General features: G+C 38.0%; 1 protein-coding gene across 1 annotated transcript in view; it reads left to right on the top strand.

Moving 5' to 3' along the window:
• The window catches only part of C1H1orf198 (chromosome 1 C1orf198 homolog), a 29,184-nt gene extending 17,111 nt beyond the window's left edge, over window positions 1–12,073 (top strand). The window contains exons 3-4 of the mRNA XM_026705168.2: window positions 5,983–6,528; window positions 8,835–12,073. Of these exons, the coding sequence (XP_026560953.1) occupies window positions 5,983–6,528; window positions 8,835–8,891 (603 nt within the window). The 3' untranslated portion in view covers window positions 8,892–12,073. The remainder of the gene's footprint in view (window positions 1–5,982; window positions 6,529–8,834) is intronic.
• The last annotated feature ends 5,159 nt before the right edge of the window (window positions 12,074–17,232 follow it).

Genomic DNA, 17,232 nt, shown 5'->3' with positions numbered 1-17,232 from the left:
TCCAACAGCAGAAAAACTGTGATTTCTCAAAATAAATTTCAAACAATAATAATGATAAAAATAATATATTTTATCCATTTATCATCTGAGGAACAAATAGAAGTACAAGAAACCCTTGTTTCATACTCGTAATATGAAATGTATTCGTTGTTGTTAGTTGCCAGGTCATGTCTGACCCATAATGACCCCATGGACAATGTTCCTCCAGGCCTTCCTGTCCTCTACCATCTTCTGGAGTCCATTTAAGCTCACGCCAACTACTTCAGTGACTCCATCCAACCACCTCATTCTCTGCCGTCCCGTTCTTCTTTTTCCCTCAATCATTCCCAGCATTAGGCTCTTCTCCAGTGAGTCCTTCCTTCTCATTAGGTGGCCAAAGTATTTGGAATATAACTGGACCAAAGTCACTGTTTATGGTTAAGCTGGTCTACTTGTACAGATATAGGAAGCTAATGATTTTCCAGATGTTGCTGAATAACACTCCACATACTTCACCATTAGTCATGCTGGCTGAGACTGCTGGGAGGGATTCAGCAGCACACTTAGCTAGGCAGATCAGTGATCTGATTTGGAATAAAATAGTTTTCTATGTTTTTGAGGACCTGCACTCTGAATATTGGCTCTCAGTATTGGGTTTGCAGGCATTTTACTTGTTTATGGTCACCAAACCTTGTCTTTTGACAAATACAACTCATAAGCTGGTATTAGAATTTCTGTTCAGTTCATTCTGTTCTGACCTCTGCAAAAGTCTGAAAAAAAATGTCTAACCACAATTAAAAAGAAGAAGAAGGTAGTCCAAAGCTGCAGTGAAATATTTTACACAGCCTTCCTTGTTCCAAAAGTCCTTTTTTGGGAGGCAACTGGACTTTCTTGTTTTTTTTGTTTTTGTTTTTAAGACGTTTTGCTTCTCATCCAAGAAGCTTCTTCAGCTCTGACAGGATAGTGGGGAATGGAAGGATCTATATTCCTTGCAGACAGCTGGTCATTTGCATCCTTTTAGAGGGTCGTTGAAGCACTTGGAGATTGTTATCTGTGTCCTCTGGGTAACCCGAGTAGTGGTCCTGGTTCTGAATATAAATATAAATCCTTCCATTCCCACTATCCTGTCAGAGCTGAAGAAGCTTCTTGGATGAGAAGCAAAATGTCTTCAAAAGAAAAAACAAATCCAGTTTCCTCCTGAAAAAGCATCTTTGGGACAACCATGACTTGGACGACTGAGAATCTCTACAGACTGCCTTCCTTATTTCCCCAGGTGAAATTGTAATTGAAAGACCGTCCTGTGTAATGCAGGGCCCTCTTAGAATTTACCGTTGGAGCCCCAGATATTGCTTTCATCTGTTTCATTCTCTCCCTCCATCTTTGATAAACAGATAAATTGTATATTCATGAGCTCTATGGCTAGCACTGTTCCATTTTCTTTCTTCTGCTTGACCTGCATTCATTTTGCTCGAGGAAAAGGGCACAACACATTTCAAATTCTAGAACTAAATTGTATATTACAAGCAGTCACATGCTTTCTGCTGAAGATTCATTTCCTAGAATATTCTAAGTAACAATTTAGGCGTAAAGAATAGAAGCATGGTAAGGAAGAGGCCACACGTCACTCTTTACCCTTCCATCACTCTTTACCATTGCAACGGTTAACCTCATTTCAGTACTTCAGAATCATATATGAAGTTCCAAAACATGGAGGTTGGGAGATAAAGACTCTTAATTACTTTTTAGCTTTATTTGGCAAACCTACTGTATTACTAAATCAATGTCTTTAGAATAGGTCTGTCCAAAAATGCGGTGGTGTCAGTCTGTCTGTCTGTCTCTTATATATTTTGCAAATTGCCTTTGTTTCTTGACAGTAATCATTTGTCCTTACAGTTCTCCCAACACAGCCCTTGGCAGCTGGTTGTTGATTGTAGATTTATGTTGGGGAAAATAATGCTTTAAAAAGAGATGGAATAATGCTTCAAGTGTGAAATAGATACACTGATTTAAAAATTGACTCTCTTGTTCATCAGCAGGACTTAGCTTGTGGAAAGTCCTGGGGTGAGCGGGATCAGTCATTCCCAACCTGGTGTACTCTAGATTTGCTTCAGCTACAGTTCACATAATCCTCAGCTATTATAGCAAAGGCTCCCCCTTATAACGCAGTGAAAGCAGGATCAGGTAGTGAGTGGCCCTCGTAACCCTGATCTTCTGTTTCTCTCCGCCCTGCCCAGTGTAGCTACCTCTGAGGATACAAAAAGTGGCAACCCAAGAAGATCTGGAGGGTAACTTCTATTGATCACACTTGAATAATGATAGCAAGTGAATTTTTGATGTTTTTGCGTAAATAGGATTTCAACATACTCTGTTCTTCACACAAGTCCTAAAACTAGATAACAAAACCCAATTTAAAAATGAATCAAAAGCACTTTATACTTGTTCATTTATTTATTGAGGAAGTGATCCAAAGCTTCATATTTGTGTGCAGCAAAAGTATGAGAATCTTTGCTTTCAGTAACTCGCATGGCTCCCTTGGGCAGCAATAGTTGCAACTATATGTTTCAATTAACTGTTAATCAGTCCTGCATACCTAGCTTGGAGGAATTTTATCCCTCCTTACAAAACAGCTTCATCCAGGGATCTTCAGACAAAAGGTTTGAAGCAAAACTTTTAAGAACCACAACGTATCCATATGTAAACCTCCTCCATTTTTCCATGTACAAATTCTTTTTTGGAATTCAAAGTTTTTTTCTGATTGCCTTCGCAAAACATACTCAGAGTAACCAAACACAAGTAAACTTAATGAAATAGGAATACATGTTTTTCATATAGTTTTTAAAACTTAGATGTATTATTTACATTCCTATATGTATGGAATTCCATAGTTATGGATTTCAGCCTGGTCTTATTTTTCTTTGGCAATGGACGGGAGAATTCTTGGACCAGTTCAGTTTATGGATCTAAATAAAAATAGTTTGAAGAGTTACACCATCACCACGAACATAGTTGATTAAACTCCTCAAGGACCTTATCTTTAGTACAGAAAGAAATTCTTAATTGTTGGAGGAAGTAGGCTAGGTTCATTTAAGTTGCTTAATTCTGAACTTAGATCAACTAAACACAAATGCTATGTTCGCATAATGTGCTATGCTGAAAAAAATATTATGGTTTAATAAGATGGTTTACTTCAAGACAGCACATAAAATAATAGTTGCCTGCCACCAAATCACAGATTATTTAATCCCATTTTAGACAAGTTTAAGGCACTGAGTAAATGCAACCATAGAACAGCTTTCTCTAGCGATGTGTGCTTCAAGAGTATCAATGCAGCCTGCTGTAGGTTCTTATTTAATGTCTCTTGGATATAATTTTGCTTTTGGAAGTCTAGGTTCTGCTTAAAGTTAGGGCTTTTGAACATTTTTATAAGCTCCTGTCCCTCAGGTTTTGTTTTACTTTCTCCTCCACCCCCATTATTTTCTCTTGTGTTTTGCAGTTGCCAAGCCAAACAGCTTGTTTTGGCTCTGTATGCTATCTACTTCATGAAATACTCCACATTCCCCACAAGCTCATAAGGTATAAAAATAGCTCTTTGGATTCTTGTGGTATTCGCTGGTTTTAGTTCAGAGTTGAGTATGTGTCAGTTCAGTTCCAGCTTGATTCAGCATGATGGGAGTCAGCCTTATAATGCAGCTCATACATGCTGGGAGGGATGGCAGTGATTGGATATGGAGCCTGCAGGGGAGCTTCTGAAGGAGGGAGAGTGCAACTTCCACAGTCTTTTCTTTTGATTCATGGAGCATCTTTTCCAACTTTGGCATCATCTTGGTAAATCTGGCCAGGATTGGGAAATGGGAGAAATCTGAAGAGCACCTAGGTTGTTGAAGTCTGTGATACAGCTGATGAGAAATGTACAGCCGTAAGCAGCCTTGAAATGAATTGAATTAAATTTCCTGGTAGAAGTTGGAGAAGAAATTGACCTTCACATATATTTCTTCCCTTATGATCAAGACAGGATATAAACAAATGTCATTGATGATCGATTACAAGATTTGAGGGTAGCAAAAGAGTTTTTTTGGCTAGAACACCCTTTCCTACCTGAACGCCTGTGAGTTATATGGAGTTAGACCTCCAGGATGCTCCAGCTGTTGCGATAATTACTGAAAATTCTAGGAAATGATGTCCCCCCCCATCAGAAAGGTCCCAGGGATGATGAAAGCAGGTCTGGGATTTCTAGAATTCATCTTAATGGGCAAAACTGCACTTAGCATTTGTGAATGGAGTGAAAGCTGCAATAGATAGGACACATTATGAATTATAGGAATTATTGGAACTGTGTTACATACATGGCTAGGAATGAGATTTCCAAAAACTGGATTGGAGTTTTGGAAGGAGGCTGGATATAGTCTTTTTAATTGCTTTGCCATGCACTATGGTTTTGTGCTTCTTTGCTCATGCCACAACTGGCATTTGGCATTAATGGTTGGATGGAATTGCCATATAAGAAAAGTTGAGAAGGAGGGAGCTATGTGTATCCTAGAACTTCAGGTTACTGTAGGAGATGACCAGGATGAGCCTGAAGGAGAGGTCAAACACATCATGAGTCCTTTCGTGCCCACAAGAGTTCTAATTCCAGTCCACCTTGAATTCCTTCTATTCTTATCTCCCAATTTCCCTTGGCCAATAGTAGTTTAGATACTTGTAGAGAGCTTAAGCTTGCAATAAATTTTTATACCCATTTGAACTGTCTGGATCTCCTGATTTTTCTGTGCTTGAAAGTTACTCACCTCTTTTAGGTGACCATTCTCAGATTAATGCAGCAGTGGCAAAGAAGTATATTGTTGGAATCTTTTTCCATTAGGTTTGTATTAGGATTTAATCTTAACTACTGAATAGATATTTAATTGGGCAGAGTTGGGAAAGAAATATGCTTTGTGTTGTCTTTTGGATTGGGGAAATAGATGAGGTATTTAAGATGATTTTTGACATGACTGAATATGTTTACATTTTAAAAAGTCATCTTTTAAAATATGAAAGGAAGGATTTAAATTCTTAGTGAAATAAAAGTTTGGGTTGGATTGGGAAATTTAAATATTGTATAACCAGGCTAAGTAGCTTGTCTTGTTTTGATTCTACCAACATTTCTCCCATCTCGTTGTCCGGTCTAAACTTAGACTGTTATTCCATGTCAGAGCTCTCAACAAGTAGTTTTTTTTTCTTTTTTCTTTTTTTTTAAAAAAAGCATCCTGGTCCGGCCAGAAAATTTATACGGCAAGATATATATTGGCCTTGAATCCACAGCAGTGGTTTGTGTGAGAGGAAATGACTTGCAGATATCTTGGAGCAAGACTGTTCCTCTGGAGAACACGATGGAGGAGAAAGAGCTTCTTCAGTAGCTTTTGACCAGGCAGAGTCCATTGAGAGCTGTGTTGCCTTTTTAAAATTTACCGTTGCCGTTTTTTTTTTCCCCTTGTCCAGAGCCGCTAAATGATTTGTTTCCATTTGAACATTTTCTGCATCATACTATCCTATTAACAACTCTTAAGGAATTTTGTACTTAAAGAATTCCAGGCGGGCAACTCTGTTTCTCAATAGCCTTACTCAGTATAACCATTGGCAAAAGATTACACAATCCAGCAACATCTGGAAGGCAGTACATTGCTGACATCTGATTTAGGTCATTCTTCAAAGTAAGCAAATTATTTAAATGTTTCAGCCTCTTTTCTGACAAAACTTTGCCTATGTCTCTTTTCACCAGCAAAGAAGTGGGAAGAATGTTTCTTTCCTCCAAGCTAGCCTAGAATAAAGAATTGTTCTGCCTCATTCGCACCACTGCAGAATTACCATTTTAACACCAAATGTCAGCTGTCTTACCGTACAAACTTCAGTACTATGTATAAAATGCAAAAGAATGTTTACAGCTGAAATGAATTGTCTTATTTGAACAACTGGTTGTCCATGGAAAAGGACTAATGTTCCCTTTTTTTACTCTTAATCCCCTAACAGAGTCAAATGGAATTCAGTATTGCTTCTCTGCTGATCCAAGAACCAGGGGCTGCAGCACCTCAGCACGAACAGAAACAGCCTAGCAAAACCGCCCCTGGCCCTCCAGCCCCCAAACCTTCCCAGGGTGGTAAACCGCAAAACTCAGATGGGCTTATACCAGCCAAAAAAGAGGAGGAGTCCTCATTCTGGAAGATCAATGCTGAGCGCTCCAAGTGCGAAGGGGAACAGTCTGAGTTCCATTCGCTAACCCCGAGCCAAATTAAATCCATGGAAAAAGGAGAGAAAACCCTCCAGCCTTATTATAGGCAAGAATCTGCTCCCAAAGAAGCAGGTAGAGCAGAGAAGCCCACTGCTCCGAAGCCTGAAAAAGCGATGGCCCCGGCTGTTCCCACAACACCCGTAGAATGGGAAAAGCCCCCATCCAATCAATCTGCAGTTAGTGCCTTTGATGCTCCTTCTGACCCTGCAGAGAAATTGTCATCTGCTCAAACCCAAAATGAAGATGCCCAAAGCAACTTTGTTCCAGATTTACAAGGATTTGGCCAGGTAAGGGCTGATTCTTAATTGTCCTGTTACAGTATGATAGGTAGAGAGAACCCAAGCAAAAGTAAACGAATAAAAATAATAGCACCACGACCATTCCGAGTCCAAAAAAATAAGTTCCATTAGAGCAGGGGTATCAAAGTGGTGCCCTGTGGGCCGGAGGCATCACATGCAGGCCACGCCCACCCCAGCTCCGTGAAAGGGGAAACCGTTGCGAAACGTCACATGATGGCAACGTGAGGCAGAGAGTTTGACACCCGTGCGTTAGACTATTCAAAGTCCACAACTGAAATCCTTTGTTTTCCTCCTGAAGAAGAGCAGAGGTTAAAAATCTAAGATGTGAACATCATTATTTCATGTCTTAAAAATGTGCAGCATATGCTCGTAATAGATTGCCTGAAGCCCTGCATGCTGTTCCATAAACATAAACTTGATTGCCTTCTGATTGCTGTACATGTGACATTTATAGCAGCAGCCCCAGTGTGCAGAGAGTGTCTTTAACACGTGGATTCTTTCCATTCATGAGGGTAAAATCCCAAATTAACTATGAAGAGCTTCTCTTAGAGTGAGTGGGTGTGCTGCAACCAAATGAGCATCTCTTCTATTTAATTACATGCAAAAGGATATACTTTAGGGCGTATGCACAGGTCCGAGTTTTCTGTAACTAAAACAGGAAAAGGATATTGGGATTGAGTGTGTGCGTCAGAATCAGTAGCTCAGTGAAGATGTCAACTTGGTGCATGGTAGCTATAAAAAAGACACATTTCATGCTCAGGATGATCGTGAAAGGAGTTGAAAGTAAAACTGCTGGCAGGGTAATATCTTCTTTGCCAAGCTAACATGCATTCACATTCTGGAAGTAGAATTCTGATCGCTGCATTTGAAAAAGGAATATAATAGAGTTGGGAAAGGTGCAGAAGAGGCCAGGCAACATAGAAAGGGGACTTGAATATCTATACCTATGAGAAAACGATGGGATCTTGGAGAAAAGGTGAAGGGCAGTAGACGCGATTGAGGTGTATACAATCATTAAAAATTATAAAAATAAGTAAAATATAAAAGCAAGGAGAAAGTAGACAGAGTTTCAAACACTTGAATCTTGGATCATCCAATGAAGTAGAAAAAAAATTAGAACTGTAAAAAGGAAATACTTTTTCACACCATAACTTTCATGACTTAAAGATCTAGCCATAGCTAGTGGCTTTGAAAGGGTTGGATGAAATCATGGACAAGTCTTGCAGAGACAGTTAGCTGCTTTTAGGGAACAGAAGTTTAGGAAGGGCATGTATTTTAAATGTGCTCAGAGTTGGGCAGCTATAATACATTCTTTGAATAAATAAAATAAATCTAGAAATCTATGTCTCTACCTTTTTCTTGATTACTATGAGAAACAAAATGCTGGCCTAAAATAGGCCTTGGCATGATCTTGCAAAGCTGTTATTAAATTTAGATGTGCATGAACAGGTGACAATTAATTGAGCTTGTATGATGGATTAGTGTGTAAATTACTGTGTAATACCTTAGAAATTACTATACCTTATAATTACTATACCTTAGAACTTTGCTATTTCTGGCCTACATTATACCATAGTATATAACATATAAAATCTGTTTAATGGTTGAAGGGACAAAGATATGAGCAATTCCCCCCCCCCCACCTCATTTTATGGAAATAGTTCCTTAAGAGATTAGTTGCTTGAAGGGTAAGGTGGAATAATGTGTGGCATTCATTTTTGAGCAAATAAAATTGGTACTTGATTTTGGATAACCCAGCCTCTCTGATCATGCAAATATTCCTACACATCTCCCATTAATTTTAAATATTGTTTGGGTAACATTTCTGGTAACTGGGGCCTTCCAAGAGAAAGTTCAGTGAAGAGCCAATCATAATCTGAATATCTAAAACAGCAGAATATTTGAGCACAGCCATACATGGCTGTGGCCCACTGTGCATCAAACCTGTGAAATGTTTGATAGCTCTTTCTGCCAAACAGGATATATGAAATTCCTTTCTAGCTGGTAGTAGGAGAGAGGCAATTCTTTCATAGCCTTGCTTCCCTCATTCTGGTCAGCCTTCTAGAGGAAATGTTTGGGAATCCATAAGATATTCAGAGCGGAGAGACAACCAATGAAAACTCATCTCGGGTGGAACCTCTTTGTGGAATCAAATGCCTTCCTAATGTAACGTCTGCAGGAAGTCCAGGTCTAGACCCAAACCGTTGTTACAATATTGTAACTCTTGATTTTACACCTTTGTGGGTTGTAACTACTTGCTTTCTTTTCTAAATTTTCTTTCTTTCTTTCTGCAGAGTAATACAAATAATGTTATCCTGAAGACGGGATTTGATTTTCTGGACAATTGGTAGACAAAAACAATCCTTCAGTTGGTTTTTGGAGAAGGAAAAAGAGCATCTCTCTCTCTTTCCATTTTGTCTTTTGGTTTCTGTTACTGGTTTTTCTGTGTGTTTTTTAAACTTTTTTCCCAGTTCTTTTTTAATGTTGCCCTTTGTACTAATACTTTTTTGTAGAAACCCGATGAGTATTTGTATTTTGAAATGATCCAGTGTTAGAAGGAGGGGTGGGTTTTTTGGTCTTTTATTAATTGCCATTCTGCACATCATATTTGGTGATGAACCAGGGATACATTGCCTAATATTTGTATGTATGCTAAGGACAAAGTGTGCAATCTAATTACAGAGACAATGAAGCCTTCTGGTAGAATACCCATATTTATTTTACACATGAATGCCAACAACTAATAGGCTACCATCTGTACTATTAAATACATTTGATACAAGAAGATAACTTTATATCAAGCACAAATAGATTTTAATATCATCTGTCAGAGCCTTGGCCGGTATATTTGAGGTTCTGAAATTGATGGTCCAAAAATTGTTGTGAATGCCATGTGGTCTTTTCCTAATAGAGGGAAGATGGAAGCACAGAGTCCACACACCAAAATTCAGCACATCTCTTTCAAATATATTATGCAGGATATAAATCTGCAGACATTTACATGTTTATTTTTACAATGGCTTATGTCACTTGACTTGGTTGCAGGGGAAAACATCAACCAGCTTTAGCTAATGAGGTGCACGCTGGGAAGGTGTGTATGTTTTTGTTTGTTCTCTTTCCGTGAAATGAGGCCTAATTAGTACACAAAATATTTAGGATCATTTGTTAAAAATAAAACATTGAATGAAATGTATTTAATATGTTTTATTATAAAACATAGAAGAAGAAGAAAGAGACTAGCTTAGAGAAATAATCAAATACATGGATGGAGCTGCCTTTTACTGATTAAAAACCATCTGGTAAAGGGATCTTCAGAAGAAATAACATGAAAAATAACTAATTTGTTTGATTCCTTTTGGCATAGCAGCAATGAACCACATTTTGAAATTTAACTCGTTTCCCTTACCCTCATCCCTGGTATTACATTTCTTCAACATGTTTAAAGCATTGTGATGCTTTCTTTAAAAACAAAACATTGCATTAAAAATATTTCATGAGATGTCTGCTTCCTGGTACTGCTTCCCATAGTGGGAATAGGACCTGAATGTATCCCAAACATCCTGTAGTATTAGATTTTCTGTTGTTTTAATATTACACAAAACTATTTTACACGGAAGAATACTTTAAGGATCACCTGCACCTTGGAGTGGCCCAGCATACCACCTTCTTTGGCTGCACACATAGAGACCAGCCTAGTCCAGCATCTGCAACATCCAGAAATAGCTTAGTGCAATTGACATTGCATTTCTGTAACTTTAAACAGTATTTCTCTCCCCTTCACCTTCAAGCCTTAATTCCCCTTTCTGCACAAATCGTAATTTCTTCAACCAAATACCAAAGGTTATTGTATTTCTGCTTTTGACCTTGAGAATTGGATTTCCTGGGAGATGACCCAACAACAGATATACACTGTACACATGTACCTCTGATGCTATGTGGAATTCTTACAAAGCCTGTTTGGGCACTGTGTCTGTTGTCAGGCTAGCTAATTGCAGCCTTCTTCCATACTAACCACCAGATAAGTGGTTCCACCTTAAAGGTTGTCCATTGTCCATACCTGTGAGTGGTGTGAACTGAAAAGTCACTTCTGTGCAAATCGTGTGTTCTGTTTTATTTCAGATTACTTCCTGTTCCTTCTGCTTATTCCTTATATATACTCATTAAGAATGTTTATGACAAAAGTTAAGAGGTTTGTTCTGAATCTTGCCCTGAAAGGTATAATGGAAAAAAAAGACTGGGTAGTCTTTGAATTCAGTTCCAAAATTCACACTTTTCAGTGTATGGAGGCCAGAATATATAGCACTGATGTGCAGCTGTCCCTCAGAAACTGGAGCACCATTTTGGAATCCGAAAGAAAGCATTATATAACTCTAGAAAATAATAAAATGGAATTAATTGTAGAGAAGACTAAGGAAGATGCTCTTTTTCAGGGGTGTTTTATGTGCCATCACACAAAGGGATATTTGTGTTGAAGATGGGAATGGGAAACCGCAGAAGGCTGTCTTTATCTTCAGATGCTTAACTTTATCTTAAGATATTTGGATTAATTGGTTGTTCTTAGTAACTAACACCACATTTTCTACTGTGGAGATGTTGGTTTGGGTTTCCTAGTGCACACTTACATGGCAGCACGATTATTAGTGTCATATAAGAGTCCATTGAATTGGGGTAGCAGATGTAGATAACTGACATTTTTGGAATGGCTTAACTTTTGCTATTGACCAAAAGAGAGAGGATTTTCATTAATGAAAATAAGTGCCTGACACTTGACGGCATCGTATTTGTTGCCCTGTTTCAATGTATTTAAACATACTGTACTTAAAAAAAAACAACTCAGTTTTTATTTAAGAAAAGAAAACTTGTTTGATACTTTAAAAAGAAACAAGTCTTTAAAAAGGAATTGGCATAAAATCCTTCAAGCTGAAGATATTTCTGCAGTGTATTTTGGGATTATAAAAAGCCTTTTCCAATGATGTCAGTCGGAGCTCAACAGTATGAAGTGCTTTTCTCGCTCAGGGTCTGTTGTTCAGGTTAACCAATTCAAGAATTAAATAAGTGGTTTGACTAGAGCACGGGTGTCAAACTTGTGCCATCATGGCATCGTCATGTGACGTATCGGGATTTCCCCCCTTTGCTAAACCAGGAGTGGGCGCGGCCAGTGCATGATGCATCTGGCCTGCAGACCACAAGTTTGACAGCCCTGGTCTAGAGCTTTCCGTTTATATGTCAGCGGATGGGGGTTAATGTCCTGAGGTGATTAAAGCAACATTGTTAGTTTTCTGCTATTAGGCCATGAAATAGGGCTTAATCCTACTCGTGTATCTATCTCCCATCCTGTTTTATCTTAATGAAATTTTTGCAAAGGACCTCTTCATGGATTTTATTCATTGGAACAGAACACTGTATATTGCCTTTCTCTTCAGTATAAACCTGATGTTTCTCCCTTTCATAGATGTTTTTATTGAGGTTTTATTCACAATTGTATATGGCTACAATTCATATCTGATTCTTAATTAAAATCACCTGACATGGATCACTGATGGTTTTTCTCTTGTTTTTATCTCTCTCTCTCTCCTTATATATAGTCACGTTCTATTTGTGATGTGATTAACAAACACCATGTGAGCCTCTCAAAGTCTCTTGTAAATCTTTGGGTGCATTAGCACTTTTGAGTTGAGAATTAGTTTGTAAGTGAAATATTACCAACTCTGTGGAACACAATTTCTACAGGAGCTTCTCATATTCATCAAACCAATGAAAGTAGTGTCCTATCACAAGCCCTTTGGGAACATGCTAGCCATGTTGTGATATATGTTTTCTTTTTATTTATTTTTAAATGGGGTTTGTATCATAACTAGTGCTCCTTTGCCCTTTCCCCAGTGGACACCAGTAACTATAGAAATTTTTTTTGTATTGTTAATGGTGGGTAAGATTGAGTTAACGTTAATTTGAAATACTGTCTTACAAATTTTTTTTGTAGAAAATGATCTGATTATTAGATATGAAATATAGCATGTAGAAGACATGTACTTTTTCAGTGGCAAAACCTCAGCATATGTTCCCCTTTTCATAGACCCTTGTGCTGCTTCTACATGAAAGTCACAATTAGAACTGTGTTCATGCCACTATTATGCTTTATGATATCACACACATACAGATACACACACACATAAACACATCCAAATACCCAAGTAATGATATAACCAAATATAACTTCACATTTCAAAATGTTTAGTATACCTCTGGGATCTCAATAATTAAAATACATAATTTACTTTCAGTGTAATGTCTACCTAGAGATCCTAGCTTGTATGGAAGAACACGAGCCTGCCTGAAGAGAAAATCACTTGGCTTTGATTGAGCTTATGGCATACATCCCAAAATGTGCCTGACTCTGTATTTTCAGTACCATGAGAATGTTATTGCAGGTGGCACAATTACAGGTAAGCTTGTCTGCACCAATCTTGCTCAAAAGAATTATATGGAAGCTTCAGCAGATTAAAGCCACAACTACCTTTTCTGATCCAAGTCAATACTGAAAGAGACTATTAAATGCTGGACAGGAAAGTGAAGAAATTGGATTACATTGCAAGTACTGGTTTCTTTCCTGAAGGATATGATCCTGAGTAAGTGAACAATTGGCTACCTGTACAGGATCCATGGATATGGCTTGGATTCCTGGACATGTTTCTAGGAGATGGAATTCCCAGCAGAAAATGGACTGTACCCTACAAGTCTTGGGAAGAATAGAGAGTCAATTTGGTACAGTGGCCAAAGTGCTGGGCTAGAAACCAAAAGACTGAATTCTACTCCTTCCTTTGGCATTAAAACTTGCTGGGTGACTTTGGATCAGGCCTTGCTCAGCCTAACTCACTGTATAGGGCTATTGTTGCAAGGAAAATAGGATGTGTTGGCATGAGGTATGTATGTTGCCTTGAATAAATAAAAAAACAAAAGACAAATATGTTTGGAAGGCGCTTGGTGAACTCAATACTGAGGTGTTAAATAAAATCCTGGAGGGAGGAGGGGGAAGAATCCAGAAAACAAAACAGGGTCAAGTACCGAAAATGGGATTGGGAGGGGAGAACAGCAAGGAGAAGCTCCCAATAATTAACATGTAAATCCAGGAACAAATCAAGCTGCACAACTCAAGGGTTCTAGTGTGCATACAATGTACAGAATATGGAAAACAAAACAGGAAGGGAAAAATGTTATAATAGCAGATATTACTGAAATTTGGGGAATGAAACAAATGGAATGGAAAGATTCAAGAAAAAATATTTTAAAAGAGGGAAGACCTGGCATATGTGAAAGAAGCTGCACGTTTATTGGGATCTAATAATTTGAGCATGAGTATCCAATAGCAAAAAAATACAAGGGAAGAAGGCAGAAACTGGACAGTTTCAAGGCATTTGTGTATGAGTAATCACAAGCACATCATAAAACCAAATAATGCAAACTTACTTCATTTGTGCAATAACAGCATAACACATGGCATCATCATGACTTTGAACAACAACAGCTATACCTGTTTTGGTTCATATTGTGTATGTTTCAGTCCATACATAGGCTGTAAAACAGTGGTTCCAAGCAGAGAATTACATGGGCATGAAATATTTCGCACATCCTTGATAACCCTTCATTTTGTAGTGCAGGTAGAAGAAAAGAAAAACAAGCAGTGGCGTTTTATTTGTATCATTCCAATTTTAATATATGTGCTGCCAAAGTGAGCACACAGAGGTGTTTTATTTAACTATATGTCATTCATGTATTTTCCAAGAAAAATCTCATGGACCCATAAATACTGGCAACGCATAAAATCAATAGTTTGAAGAGCTATGGTTTGCTTGTCTCTTTTCCATAGATATACACAATATTTATAATCTATCCATCCATGGATCATATCCGCTCATGATCATGTTTAGGTGGGCCCTTGTGACCTATCTCTTCAGAGTTGGAGTGATTCATGGAAGTCATGGAGAACAATGGCTATTAACCACAGCAACTGTGATATTGCCTCTGAAGGCCATATGTTGGGAAACCGTTGGGCTTCTTTGTGCAGTTAGTTGGCCACTATGAGAAGAGTCAGTTGAATTAGATGGGCCAAGAGTAGAAAGCTCGGAGCCAGTAGGATGCTGTTTATGTGTTGCCCCTTTTTCTACCAAGCAACAGCCAATTTTAAAATGAAAATATATTGCCAACCTTCACATAGCAAGCATTTACATTCTTCTACAATCCATATTGATTTCTGGTTATTTTAATGCATGGACAAAAGTCCAGAGGGAGATTAAAGGTAAACCAGAATTGTGAGGAAAACAAGGTAGGGGAAAAGGTAGTCTCTACAAAGATTAATGACTTAACTATCAGCCCTGGAGCCATCTTTAAGCATCTTCAGGGTTGGCAGATTCAAGGCTGGATAGAGCTGTGGGAAAGGGAACGGGGAGTAGGGATAGTTGAGGGAATATGTAGCCAAAATAGCATTCTTTCTTCAGGGAACCAAGGATATTCTCATCAGAATGAAGGGGCTTGGAAGGGAGTCACACGGGAGGGGAAATGTGACCTGATTGGGGCGTGTGTGTAATGGGGGGAAGTACTTTGAACTTTGAAAAGGGTGGGAAAAACCCAGGAGACTTCAGAGTTGGGTTTTCACCAGCTATGCCAATATAACATGCCTAATAAATCTATACTTTAAGGAAGCCTCTTGCCTTGGAGTTTTGATTCTGTTTGGGCTGTTATTTGGAACCCTGACATTAACTAGGAAGAAGCTTAAAAGCTTAACAAAAAACTGTTGCCAAGAAGATGAATTGAGAGTCACAACAAACATTGAAGTTAGCACACAACTAAACTTTCTTAAAAGATGGGTTCTGGAATTAAGGTTCTGTTTAATGACAACCGTTTGTTCTTTTCAACAGACGGGGTCAGCCTTTGAGTTAATAAGAATACGGATCCATATATGTAGTCAGCAAACCTCACATCAAAGTATGTAGAGTTCTCCTCTAGTGCCTGTAAATAGACTGGGCTCCTTTTGTTCTGAGTTTCTTTAGAAGCATCCATCTATGAATTCAGTACATTACCAATCACGAAAATAACATTACTGGTAATGATCAAACTAATTAAATTCAAGTGGAGAAAACCCAGACAAACTTTTGCTTACATTATGAGAAGACAAAGTTGATTTTATCTGTCAGCTTAAATTTCTTGGCAACTGTTTAGGCTCTCAACAGTAAAAACAGAATTTCCAGCTTAGAGAGTAACCTTATTACATTTTTTTGTGCCCAGAATTAGAATGGGAATTTCCATGGCTTACTGAGACAGCAGAGGCTGCCTAATATAGCAGAAAGTTCTGTATTTGATCCTTGGTATGTGGGGGCAGCCAATCAGACTGGTGTTAGGAAAGACCTCCACTGAGATTTTGAAGATCTAATGCTTGTTGTATTAAGTAATAGTGTCCTAAATTCACAAACTAAGCCATTGTAAAGCATTTGCCTTTTATTCCTTATTAAGTGTTATTGGCTCGTATTGATTCAAATCTATCAAGTTTTTGATAATACCTGATTATTTGGAGGACTTTTCTCAAATTCAAACAGAATGTTGCCTCTCTAATGCACAACCATGTCAATGTAATCATTTCACCCACATCTAGCTGAAGCTGGACCAGATGCTTTGGCTGTTTCAAAGAAACCCGAGACACTTTCATCTCTGATGGAGTTAATCTCCAACGTTGATAAACCCAGATTGCATTTGCATCAAAAACTAAAGAATGCTTGCTAAATTGTATTAATAAAACTTACAATTGATGGGCTAAAGAATTTGAAATAGCTAACAATGGTACATTGACAATTGCAGGTCTTAAAATATCTCAAATTGATTTCCACAGATTTAAGATTTAAATTGATTCATCAAAAGATTCAATTTTGAATTTACTGGACATCCCTAAAATGTTTTTAAAAGGACAATCATCTGATTTTCTTTGATGATGTAAAAAAAAACATGGAGTCATATGATTTATTTATTTTATTTATTTTTGTCAATTGCTTACAAGATAATAGGTATAAGTAAAAACATAGTTATGAATACATGGATGCATATAAGAAAAATAAAAAATAAAAGAAACAATAGAACAGGGACGGTAGGCACATTGGTGCACTTATGCACGCCCCTTACAGACCTCTTAGGAAAGGGGTGAGGTCAATAGTAGACAGTCTAAGGTTAAAGTTTTTGGGGTTTGGGGAAGAAACCACAGAGTCTGGTAGAGTATTCCAGACATTGACCACTGTTGCTGAAGTCGTATTTCCTGCAATCAAGTTTGGTGCGATTAACCTTGAGTTTGTGTCTATTGTTTGCTCTTGTGCTGTTATGGTTGAAGCTGAAGTATTCATTGATAGATAGGACATTGCAATGTATGATTTTATATACGATACTTAGATTGGACCGAAGGTGGTGTAGTTCTAGGTTTTCTAGGTCTAGAATTTCGAGCCTGGTGGCATAAGGTATTCTGCAACAAGTAGAGGAGTGGAGAACTCTTCTTGTGAAATATTTCTGGACTTTCTCTACTGTGTTAATATCAGATACGTAATGTGGGTTCCAGACTGACAAGCTGAATTTGAGTATTGGTCTAGCAAATGTTTTGTATGCTCTAGTTAGTAGTGCAATATTACCAGAGAAAAAGCTATGTAAGATTAGGTTAACAAC

This window comes from Pseudonaja textilis, chromosome 1 (genome assembly GCF_049901715.1).
Source record: "Pseudonaja textilis isolate UNSWEBS1 chromosome 1, rPseTex1.2, whole genome shotgun sequence".
NCBI lineage: Eukaryota > Metazoa > Chordata > Lepidosauria > Squamata > Elapidae > Pseudonaja > Pseudonaja textilis.
Note: the sequence above shows the minus strand (reverse complement) of the source record. Positions and strands in the feature narration are given on the sequence as shown.